Here is a 12,479-nt window from a genome sequence, read left to right on the forward strand (position 1 = left end):
GCCGTGGCCAGCTACTCCGCACCTGCGGCAGGACCCCCACCCCCACCCCCACCCCCACCCCCAGGCATTCTGGCTAGGAAGCCCGCACCACAGCCAGCGGGAACTGCAGTCCTGCTTTGCGCGTTTCCTTAATATTGCTCCCCCCCCAACGGGAGGGACCCTGCCAAGGGGACCACAGTGCACTTTGAGTTTGGGTTTGATTGATGCTGCGACGTGTTCCTTTGACACGCAAAGCGAAAGGTACACCTCCTGGCCTTGGGGAGATGGGGTGAAGACAGCAGGGACCAGAGGACAAGTTTGGCTTCCTGAGAGTAGCTTTGCAGTCTGGCACTCCCCTCGCTGTTGTATAGGACAAGAGTGCCCCCTAGTGGCTCCAAATTAAGCTCAAGTAATTAGTGTTGAGCTAGGAGAGAGCAACTGTTTGAAGCACATGTGCACATTAACACATACATTCTTATTGGTTCTGTTTCCTGTGCCTGCTGCTTCTCTCTTGCCTTCAGTCGCATTGTTCACCATCTAGAAGCCTACCGGAAATGGCCTAAAACTTATCTAGGCTGGCATATTTAGAGTCTGCAATCTAGACTGAATTCAGTTTCTGGACTGAATTCCCTTCTGTTGTTTTTCCCTTCTGACTGTGGAGTTACCTTTAATTTTTCTTTTTTATTGACCACCGGTTATGGATAGATAAGAGAATGAAGAGTGAGGCGGTCACCAGCCCTTCTATCTGGGGAGAGGACAAGCAGCCATAATTTAGTGATCCAAGATGAAGCCCAAGAGGTGCTGGAAATTATGGGATGCTTTTGAGGGGCACTGGTAGGTGATGGAAAGAATAAACAAGGTAATCAAGAAAAGGAGTTAGAGGGCTGGAGAGACAGTAGTGCAGTTACAGCAGGTGGTGTCCTTGCAGGGCAGACAGTAGTGCAGTTACAGCAGGTGGGGTCCTTGCAGGGCAGACAATAGTGCAGTCACAGCAGGTGGGGTCCTTGCAGGGTAGACAGCAGTGCAGTCACAGCAGGTGGGGTCCTTGCAGGGTAGACAGTAGTGCAGTTACAGCAGGTGGTGTCCTTGCAGGGCAGACAATAGTGCAGTCACAGCAGGTGGGGTCCTTGCAGGGTAGACAGCAGTGCAGTCACAGCAGGTGGGGTCCTTGCAGGGTAGACAGTAGTGCAGTTACAGCAGGTGGTGTCCTTGCAGGGCAGACAATAGTGCAGTCACAGCAGGTGGGGTCCTTGCAGGGCAGACAATAGTGCAGTCACAGCAGGTGGGGTCCTTGCAGGGTAGACAGTAGTGCAGTTACAGCAGGTGGGGTCCTTGCAGGGCAGACAATAGTGCAGTTACAGCAGGTGGGGTCCTTGCAGGGCAGACAATAGTGCAGTTACAGCAGGTGGGGTCCTTGCAGGGTAGACAGTAGTGCAGTTACAGCAGGTGGGGTCCTTGCAGGGCAGACAATAGTGCAGTTACAGCAGGTGGGGTTCTTGCAGGAGAGAGAGACAGTAGTGCAGTCACAGCAGGTGGGGTCCTTGCAGGGCAGACAATAGTGCAGTCACAGCAGGTGGGGTCCTTGCAGGGTAGACAGTAGTGCAGTTACAGCAGGTGGGGTCCTTGCAGGGCAGACAATAGTGCAGTTACAGCAGGTGGGGTTCTTGCAGGGGAGAGAGAGACAGTAGTGCAGTCACAGCAGGTGGGGTCCTTGCAGGGGACCCAATTTAAGTCCCTGCACCAACACTGAGCAATTCCAGTCCCCTGCAGCCCCAGACCTGGGGAATCCAGTGTCCTCTCTGACCATCATAAGCACTTGCATTATTGTGCAAATACCACCCCTTCCATGCAAAAAAAGACACAGCAGTAGCTGGAGGCAGAGAGTGGAGAAAGTTCCAAACAACAATAAAGACAGAAGCAGCACAGGGAGAAAGGAAGTGGTAGCCAGTGAGGAACTGGAATGGGCAGAAGTCAGTATGAGTCACTAAGGAGCTTATGGGGGCTTCAAATGTGTCCTAAGAGACATTGAACGTTTAGACAGGTGAGCATCATGCTCAGTTTTCCGTTTGTCAGGGCCGGTCTAAATTAGGCACTGAATTTTGCCTTAGGCTAGCAGTTAGATATGGATTATGTGGCTGACAACCAGCTAAGACAAAGGAGACCTCGTCTGATCTGTCTGTCACTCCATCCTCTGGAGAAACCTAAAGTCAGAGAAACCAAATGCCTTATTCTAAGTGAATGAGGTAGAACTGGGTTTTTTATCTTCCCTTCAAGCCCCCCCCAATGACAGTCAAACCACACACCAGCAATTGTCTTCTTCTGATAAAACAAAAGCATGCACAGACACACATGTACACTCACACACACTCACATACACACTCTCTCTTACACACACACACACACACACACACACACACACACACGGTGGGGGGCGAGACCCAAATTGCCTTCAAGATTGCCAAAGGATATGGTCATTAGACTTTCTATCCTGGGACCTGAGAAAAGCCAATGCCCTACTTAAATACTCATCAAGAACCGTAAGAAGACATGAGGACCAGACATTGCAGACACGGAATGGAAGGGAGTGACCGGGCCAAGAGGCTCCCATGGAGAACTGGCGGGGCAGAGGGCTTGACCCTGAATTGACACATCGACTCCCATTTCAATTAATGCACAAAACTGAGAAAACAAGTTTAGAAATTAGAAAGTAACTCAAACTTTGTAAAAACAAAAGGCAATAAAGTGCAGTTGTCCCAATATTTGGATAGTTCGGACACCCTTGGCAATTCAAGGAAGCTAGGAAATTAAGAGAAATAGTTCAGCCTAGGCTGGATCATGTAGCATTCCATTGAAAAGTCATGATCCAGTAAGGAGCCCTCACAGATGATGAAAACACGATGATAAGAAATGTGATCTTGGTGAGCACCACCTGAGACTGGGACAGGCAACATGAAAGAGGCAGAGCTAGTCAAGAGGCCAGGGCCCAGCTAACCTGCTTATTAGTCCTGCAACCTGCCCAGACCACTTAACCTCTCTGACCTTGTCTCAGTGGTAAAGTTACAAAAATAACAAAGCTTCGCATCTTGCACAGGGCCCTTTAGAGACTGTCATGAAGGCCAGGTAGGACTACAGTTAAGGGAATCCCTGTGAATGTCAGGCCTGCCTCTTCCTGCCTGTGTGACCGAGATAGGGTTTCAGATCCTCTAGACTTTGGTTTGCTCATGTGGAACATAAGGCTACGTGGATTGAACAAACCAGGCAAAGCAACTCCCAGAAGCCTGCCTTTCACACGAACGTTTTCCCCAGTCCGTGATCTTTTCTTTCGCCACTGGTGTGATCTCAAACTTACAGATGCCCCACTGTATATAACTAAAGGGCAGTGTGATATGATTTCACCGGGTGATCAATATTAAAAGAAAAACATAGGTAGAAAGAAAAGGACAGAAATGGAGATGAAGCACATTGTGCCTCTTTTACGAGGAGTGTAAAGATCAGGACTGAGGATTCAAGGTTTCAAACAGCCTCACCCACAAAATTAACTTAGCTTAGCTAACCTAACACCTTAGCTAGGAGATGGCCATACAGATCTTTTTTTTTTTTTAATGAAAAACACTAGCCATGACCAATGGCCTCCTGTCATGTGGGAATGCCGTGTCTGCTGAGTGACTGAGGAGCAGTGATAATTCAGATCTTATCTAATGTCTCCACTGAGAGGCAGAGTGGTCGCCAGTTAATCGCAACTGTAAAGGCGCTCTGCAAACTCAGGGAGCAAGGCATGGGGGAAGCCTGGAAAGTCTGCAAAGGGTCCCAAAGACCGTTCACTTATTCCAAAAATGTTTTTTCCTAGCCTCATACCTTTGCATACTGTGTTTTCATGGCCCAGTGAGAGGCAACGCTGTAACTCAGTACACCACAGAGGGCAAGGGGGGGGCGGGGCAAAGCTGAGAGAGCCAGCCCAAGGGTTAGAGTAGCTGCCTAGTAGCAGCCAAGCAGGCCTGAAGGACTCCTCAGAGCTAGGCTGAGAGTGGAGGACTGGCAGCCGCTTGCTAAATGGAAGCATCATCTCCTCAAAGAACTCCAAAGCAAACCTGCAAGCCACTTAATTTGCACAAGCTGCGCCAAAGATGCCCAGCTGCTTCCAACACAGGGTTCCTTTGAAATGCAGGCAAACGCCATCCCTCCTCACTCCAGTCTCCATCATAAATTCTCCTCCTTGGGCTGGAGAGGAGGCTCACTGGCTGGGGTTAGTAGTACCTGCTGCTCTCGCAGAGGGCCAGGTTTGATTCCAAACACCCAAACCAGGCAGCCCACAGCCAGACGTAACTCCAGCTCTACTGACACCTTTAGCCTCTGCGAGGAGCCCCACATACATAGTATAGATACAGATACATAGCCACATAAATAAAAAGGCAGCTATCTTTTCAAAATGTTAAAAAAAAAAAAGAATGTCTTCCCTCATTAGTAATAGTAATGGTAATTTATAACAGTTTTAAGTGAAGCTGCATCTTATTAATCCTAACCATGTTCCCTGAATATTTTAATCCCTCCGTACCTACTTGCGTAACACTTTCCTTTGAAAACTGTACTCCATCTTTGTGCAAGGTGTTTTTAAAATTCTAAACCATCTTTGCGCATGCATGTATTGATGGCCTCCCTACATTAACTGTTCACACCCCACCTGCCCGTGTGGCTCACAGCTGCACTGAAGCCTGGAGAGCCTGGGCCTGAAACTAGAGAAATAGCATAGCTGGAGTCAGGATCATGGGGGACAGGTGGGAGGTGCCAGGCAGAGCAGAGCATCTGTAAGCACATGGCACAGAGACAGGCGAGGAGGCAGGCTCTGGACCACAGTGACAGGGACGAGTGCAAAACACAGCAGACTTGGCGAACATTAGTGACAGAATGGGTTTGGCTTTGTGACCCTGGCGGTGGGGGTTGGGGAAGAAGTCTCAGAAGACTCCAAGCTTTCTAGCTTATGTGACTGTCATAGATATTTTTAAAAGCAGGGATACAGACAGGGGTTGAACTGGACCTGGACTGTGCGACTTTGAAGCTTCTGTGGGCTGCTAAGTAGAAGGGCCTGGGGTGGAGATATGGCCTTGGGAAGAGCCGACATGTGAGGAGTAATCAAAGTCATGGGTACGGGTAACCCCAGAAAGAACACAGGATCTCGGACTCCAAGGACAAGCAGGGGACTCTGCATCTGGGCGGCAGGTTCCATCAACCAGGAACAGCATCCAGATACGGAAGAGAACCAAGAGAGAGGAGAAGGAGTAGTGGAAGCCATAGGGAAGAAAGGCTCTGCAGAAAGGAGCGTTGAGAAATCCAGTCCCTCAGAGAAGTCAAGAATGATGTGGGGCAGAGGTGTGGCCTGCAATGAAGAGAATAACAGCAGAAACACCTTGTAAATGGCCTCAGATGAGAGCTGTGCCCAAGCTGTATGAAGACACCGCTTGAGTTGAGCCCAGAGTGTTTCTCTGTTCTATCTAGTCCTAGGCCTAGGCCTGCAAACTTCTGGCCTCTCTACAATCTAATCAATCTTTTATAAACCCAAACCTTGAAGGCTTCAGTTTCCAGCCTCCATCTGCTAACCCAGACCTAGAATGTTTTAGCTTCTGAGACTTATGCTGAATAAGCTCACCCTTTCTAGCTCTTCTGTACTCTCACTGGCTGGTTCAACTCGGCTGTTCTGGCTCAGAACTCCTCTCTAAACTGTCTGTTTCAATCTGACATCTCTTAGCTTCTGACTGGATTGCTCTGCTTGGTCTCATATTAAGTTTGGCAATATGTTCTAATCTTCTGGCTCCTTCCCATTCTCTGGCTCATTCTGTCTTTACTTGTATCTAGCTTGTTCTTCTGCAGCCTGTCTCTGTAAAACTGTACACACACACACACACACACACACACACACACACACACACACACACACACACATACTACCACTCCTCTGTCTTTCCTGTGCTGTTCTCCTGAGAGTTGGGCATATCCTGTCTGACTCATTCTGTCAAATCTTTCTCTGACTCATCACTTTGTCTGCCCCTCAATTAGACATCACTTTCAAACACCACTGCTTCCTTCTATGACCTTACTTTGATTGTTTGGGATGAAAGGTTAAGATTAAGGGCATGTCTGTATTCCAGCCAGATTGTACTGTAATCCAAGATGTGTCTGCATTCCAGCTGCCTCCTGCTTGCCTGGCCCTTTATACCTGCAAAGCTCTTCTGTGTTTCAGTTCATCTCCTTCACAGTATAGCTGTGGAATATTCTTACAGGTGCAGAAGCTTCAGGACAGTGCAGCCAATGGGTTTGTCAGTCAGCTCCTAAGTTAGTGACCCAACTCCTAAAGTTAGAGGTTTTAGTCCAGGATCTTGCCCATGGTCCCGGCTCTACCTGTACCCACAATGAGGAGATTCAGGAGGAGATGATCCAGAGCAGCTACTGTTAGGGGTACAGGTGGTTGAGCATCTGCTTATCACCGTTCCTGTGCACTTCCCAGAACCCAAGGGCATCAGTACTCTGGTAGCATCTGAATGTTACCTAAATGTTACCTAGGTAACATCTGAGTATTATCTAATTCTTTGCACTTAATTCTACATATAAGGAACACTGAGCAGAGAGGTGGTGTGCGTTCACATGTGTTTTAGAAAGTTCATGCGAGCTATTGGACATCTACCTATTGGATACTCACACCACCTGAAATAAAATAGACTCCAAAACCAACCTGCCTGAGGCTTTGCATCTGGACCCTTCTCTGCTTCACCTGGCTTGCCGCTGCAGTAAACAGGCAGTCTTCACAGTGAGGAAGTAAAGGCAAACCCTGGCATTTGGAATCAAACACTTCTTAGATGCTCAGTGAAGGCAATCGTGACCTCCAGTCCATTCTCCACCCTCACACCATCCAGAGGCAGGCCTGGCTGTGCAGCCAGGAGTCTGCTGCGTGCTCATGCACTCCTCAGTCATTGCCAGCAGAGAATGGGCTGCTCCCTCTGGTCTGACAGAGCCGGACGCAGCCCAAGTCTGCACACGTGGGGTCCAGGCCTAGAGCTCTTCTCTGCCCCGCCCTTCATTGGGTACAACTTACAGCTTGTTTAACTCTGGAAATTCACTGGTCTATCAGACATAGGTCTGATTATCTCTCTCTAAACTTGTCTGCCATTCATAATGCAGAAGGAACAGCAAACAGAGCTCTCTATATTACTTGATAACATTTTGGTCTCCTTATAGTTCAAATGACATCATGCAGTTTTGTCTCCAAGAGGTTGATTCTCTTACCTATCAAAGAAATTAAAGATGTGAGTATGTGATAATGGACCCCCCCCCATTTCTTCTGCTGTAGGTCTGTGCAGCTCAATGGCCAGCCTTTAGTGATGGTGGACGACGGGACCCTTCCAGAACTGAAGCCCCGCCCGCTGCGGGCCGGCCGGACATTGGTCATCCCTCCAGTCACCATGGGCTTTTATGTGGTCAAGAATGTCAATGCTCTGGCCTGCCGTTACCGATAAACCACCCTCTGTTCATGAGCCACTGGTGGGCCTGCTGGACTGCTTCTCTACTCTTCACCCCTGTAGCACCCTTCCTCCCCAGACATCTTCTTTAGCAAGCAGCCTCCCTTGGTGCTGGAGGCAACATAGACTCTCTGCAAAGAGGCAGAGCATCATAGTGTGAGCTTAGCCCAGGTAGGTGGCATCCGTCCATCCCTAAGGAAAATGTAGACATCCATCCCTAAGGAAAATGCAAAGATAAAGGTGTGTGCCTACACATAAACAGGCTTACAGCTAGCTTCCAGAGCAGTGTTGCCAAACAGCTGCCTGTGGTCCTGATCAGCATGTAAGGGACTGCACCCCCCCCCCCAGGCCCTAGCCTGCTGCTGCTGCCCTCAGCAGAGGATGAAGAGGGCACAGCTCCGGGGTGGGGTGGGGGGCTGGAGGTGCTGCAAATCTAATCCTCTTTTAGCTCCTCCTTTGTCTGTTTCCTGCTGCTGCCTTGGGTTTCCTGACACCTCTCTTCCCATAGGGAGCAAATGGGTGAGTCAGCTCTGGCCTGCTGGGTGAGCTGTTTATATAATTTCCTGGCTGATGTATGAGTGTCTGCATCTGGGTTTCTGACAATGGCATCCATCACTGGCTATTCCTCTGGGAAGCGGGTGCTTCACAAGTGGAATTACAGTCCTACTCTAAAGCTTATAAGGTTCTATTCCTCTGTGAATCTAGATTTCCTCAGGCTTGGAATGGGAGTCCGGTAACAATATTCATTGAGTGGAGAGCAATGTATTAGGCTCCGCAAAAAGAAATCATCATTCTTCATGTTGCCAGGAGGGAGTGAGTTGTAGTACAAAGAAAAAGCATATGGCAACATCAAGCACATGCACATACATACGCGCATGCACACACAGGCACACACACACATACACACACCAATCCAACAACTCAATTTAGACCTTGCCCTCAAACTGACGGGATTTCAAAGACTCGAGACAGTAAACCCTTGGTTGTGTGACTGATCAAAAACTGAATCAAATCACTGTAAACACAGTTGAACCTTTCTTCCTCTGCCCACATAGCTATGTCTTAGCGGCATTTACTAGGGAGAAGTCCCATCTGGTCGCTAAAAATGACCAGATCCATCCTACCTGGGTGGGTGCCTGAGCATGGACCAAAGTTTTCAGCTAGCTCTACTGAGGAAGAATGCAGAATTGGGCTGATAGCAAAACTGAAAAATGGTAAGTGGAAGGCTTCTGAGTTGGGCAAGCAGGAGGACTGGCTTAAAGTCTGTGACTGGGACCTTTATTTGGCCACAAACTGAAGTCACAGTGGTTTCTGTGGACATGACTGACCTCGTGATAAACGACATGAATGATGCTGCTTTTAAGGAGGAAGCTCCCCCCACCCCCGACACTCCTGGTGCCAGATAAGTCAGTGACACTCTATTGATACGAGCGACAGGCCTGGGAAAGTGGCTGAGGCCAGTTGCTGAGGGAAGCAGCAGGAGCAAGCCTAAGGTGCCTGGTGAACAAGGAGTTGATCCAGTTTGCAAAGTGAGAGGCAAGAGAAAGGTCAGACAAGCAAGGTGCCCCAATACTTTGAGCTTGGAGAACTGGGAACTTGGGATAGAGGAGACACTCATCTGACTCTGACGTGCCCATTTCCAGTTCAGGAGGAGCAAGCATCCCACAGCAGGTACACTAGGGCACTCAAGAGCAGAAGACTGAGGTGGGCTGGACCCGTCAGCAGTCAGCTTGGAAGCATCTGGAGATGGTGGCCCATGAGAGTGCTTCCCCAGCAAGGCTCCTAGCAGTTTCCCTTTTCAGGCACCTTCCTTGGAAGCTCTAGCCAGAGAGAAGTGCTGACGCTGGAGGGAGGAAGGAAGGAAAAGAAGAGGTGAGCAGGTGGGCCAAAGTCAGGAAGAGTGTACAAAAGGGGAAGGAGACAAACAGATGGTTTTCCCTTGAACGTTTATCACATCTCTCCTAAGTACCTGTCTGAGGGCAGCTGCAGGGCCCCTGGTGACAGCAAACTAATCAGAGGCCCCGAAGTCCAGGCCCTGGGCTAGTTTGCTTTGCGTATATAGAAGCCACATAGTCAAGTTACTGTTGTCACCCATGCACCTGTGAGGCATGTGAAGGGTCCCTATGCTGCCCAGCATCACCCAGTGACAGGAATAATCCAAAACCTACTTAGGCACCAAGCTCAGCGGTTTTTCATGTCACAGACGTCCCCCCTCACCTGGTAGACTCTGTTTGCCAAGACTTCCAAAGCCCCCACGCAAACACATTTTCTGTAAATAGGAGTTGATTCTTCACTAAGCCTCGCAGAACGTAGGTCATTTTTGCTGCCTTTGTCTTTCTCTATGAATTAAATGCTGCACCTAAGAGGTTGAAGTTTTGTTTTGTTTTTGAGCTAATAAAGGGGGAAGAAGAGAGCACCAAAACTTGTCCTCAGAGCCCCGCAGTTCTGGCTTCACAACTAACTCTAGGAAGAAGTATTTGCATTCCTCGGAGGCCACCAAGACCCTCACTAGAACATCACTCCCATAGCAGCTTTACCACAGGGGGAGGGTGGGCGGAACAGTTACTAAACCAGCCCTGTTGCTCTTTACAAAGACTCTGATTTTGCAGTCACCCGCCCCCCCCCCCCCTGCCCAAGACAGTCTCTCTGGTAAACAGCATCACAGCCCACAGCAGGGGTGCAGTGGGGTGAGGCAGCTGGAGAAGAGAGGGGTGCAATCCTCCACTAGCCTCTCTGGGTGGGTCAGTTTTCCTTCATCAAGCAAGATATGGCAGAGATCATGAGGGACTTAAGAGCCCTTCATTTTAAACCAGAGAACGGGCTTGTGGAAATGCGCACTGAGAGAGTAATTGCGCATAATGCGAAGCCTGTGCCTTTTGTTGAGATGGTTTTCTGCTCCTCTTGCCTCTAGGAATGATTCTCTTTCTCATTTCTTATCACAAAGCCTCAGAATAAATTCTCATTGTTATTGGAAGAGAAAGTCCCATTTTTCTAATGCCCTGCAAAAAGCTGCCACTGTGGGATATTAGCATTATTTCTGGCTAGAGAAAGGCTTGAAAATATCAGACTCAAGCAACTGTGAGACTGAAGACCTGGGCCTCCCAAAACCTTCTGCAGTCCCACCCTTCCTGGGCCCCTTCTGCACTTCTGCCTTCCTGGCCACTTAGTAAGCCAAGAGATGGACGAGCTCACAGCCCTGTGCTCTCATCAGGACAAGGGTAACAGATACGTTCTACCTGAAGGTCCCCCACCCACCTCCAGCACCAGGCATGAACACTGGGGTGCGGTGGTTCAACCACTGAGCATCTGCAGCCAGCATACTCCTGGCCAGACCATCATCTTCAAGAGTGCCCCACCTGGGTGCCCTACATGCACACAGTGCTCTAAGACTCCAGGCTGTGCCTTGCAGATCCATGCAGAGTGGTTTCCTTTCTGAAAACAAAAGTCAGTGCTTACCCTCGAAGAAGTAAAGGCAAACCAGGTAGATCCCCACAGTGGTCCAAACACTGGGACACGGGAGGACTTTAATGTTCTGAGGTAGAAACAGCAGCCCAAGATGATAGTGACGTGTCTCTGAGAAGGCAAGAAGGCTTCCTCCGCAGTCCCAGCTGCACTGGCCCAGTCTCTGGTTGCTCCTTCCCACTAGCTTACTCTCAAGCTCCACAGATTCCCTTCTGCCAGCCACTCTGTCCCCAGGAGGGAGCCCAGGGAAATCAGTTCTTCGGAGATAGTGATAGTTCAATTCTAGGGTTGTTTGTGCTCTTCTCTGAGGCTCTATCCATTGAAAGGAAGATAGTGAGAGGCAATGCTAACAGAGTTATCCTAGCATGAGGCTCAAAACAACTGGAGCACTTAGAGTGAAGGAGCTGTGGTCCCTTTATGGGACGCCCTCTTCCCATCAGTGTTTAGACCCTATTGCCACCAGGAGGGCTAAAGAAGGAACCTCCACACCCATCTAGAAAAATAGACTACAACAGGCTCAGACTCAGGCTGGCTGCATTACAAAGCCTGCTCTGAGGACACCCTGCCATTAACATCACAACAGCCAGCCTTTCCTCAACTCTACCTTGTCCACTGCTCCGTTTCCCAACACACTCACTATGCAGGTCCCTCCCACAGAGAACTCACTCGCCTGCCTGGACAACAGTTGATCTCAGGTTTGAAGTTGCTGAGGGGCAGGCGATGGGTGCTGAGGAGGGCAGTGACCCGCCTCTGCAGTCCAGGCTTCCCATGACCTGCAGCGGTCTCCTTGGTCTGCCTCCCCTGGGTTTCTCCTGGAACAGTGTAAGGACCATTCCCACCACCCTGCACAGACTTCCGGGGGTGATGCTCCCTGGAAGGTAAGGGCAGAGCCAACCAGCGCTTCCACAGGCACTGCCCCCTCCCCCCACCACTCAGGTTCGGTCTCTCAGTCTGCCCACACTGAACAGTAAGAGGTACAGCAGCACCCTAGCGGTGATGCTACATGCAAATGTGATGTCAATACGCTCTGAGATATGGAAATAAAGCAACCACATTGGAACAACTTTCCTAAAGCTGGGAGCTTTGGGGAGGAGCTGAGAAGTTTCCATTTGACTGGCTCATTAATTCCTCCATGGTCCTCTGAGCCAGCACAGGGAAAGGAGTCCTTCTGACAACCGTTGCTCTTCTAATTATTATTCAGGAAAGCATCTTAGGTCCAGGTTGTAAATGTTATGTTATAAATTATACTTGGCGAAGAAATAGAAAGCAACCTTGATTTTATTCCTCTGGAAGCAAGTGAAATGAGCACAGGAGCCCTCGCGGGGAAGGCTGTGTCTCTGTGCAGGGACTCTAAGCTTTACATCCACAACGCACATTAGAGTCTGACTTAGGCAAACCGGGTGATTACAGGGAGTTTAGTTCATGAGGTAGTTTCTTTTTTAAGGTAATATTTTGTAAGAAATAAAATATGACAACTTTAACTTTGTGCCGTCAGGGTGTTTTGTGGGGGAGAGGGACACAACAGTTTCCCAC

At 49.3% G+C, this 12,479-nt stretch overlaps 1 protein-coding gene across 4 annotated transcripts in view; it reads left to right on the top strand.

The window, feature by feature from the left end:
• The window catches only part of HPSE2 (heparanase 2 (inactive)), a 638,895-nt gene extending 626,530 nt beyond the window's left edge, over window positions 1-12,365 (top strand). For all 4 annotated transcript variants that reach the window (XM_084754662.1, XM_084754660.1, XM_084754659.1 and 1 more), the window contains one exon: window positions 7,316-12,365. In XM_084754662.1, coding sequence (XP_084610788.1) covers window positions 7,316-7,481 — 166 coding nt within the window. In that variant the 3' untranslated portion in view covers window positions 7,482-12,365. The remainder of the gene's footprint in view (window positions 1-7,315) is intronic.
• The last annotated feature ends 114 nt before the right edge of the window (window positions 12,366-12,479 follow it).

The sequence above is a fragment of the Acomys minous genome (assembly GCF_964271855.1).
Source record: "Acomys minous genome assembly, chromosome: 2".
In the NCBI taxonomy this organism is placed as follows: domain Eukaryota; kingdom Metazoa; phylum Chordata; class Mammalia; order Rodentia; family Muridae; genus Acomys; species Acomys minous.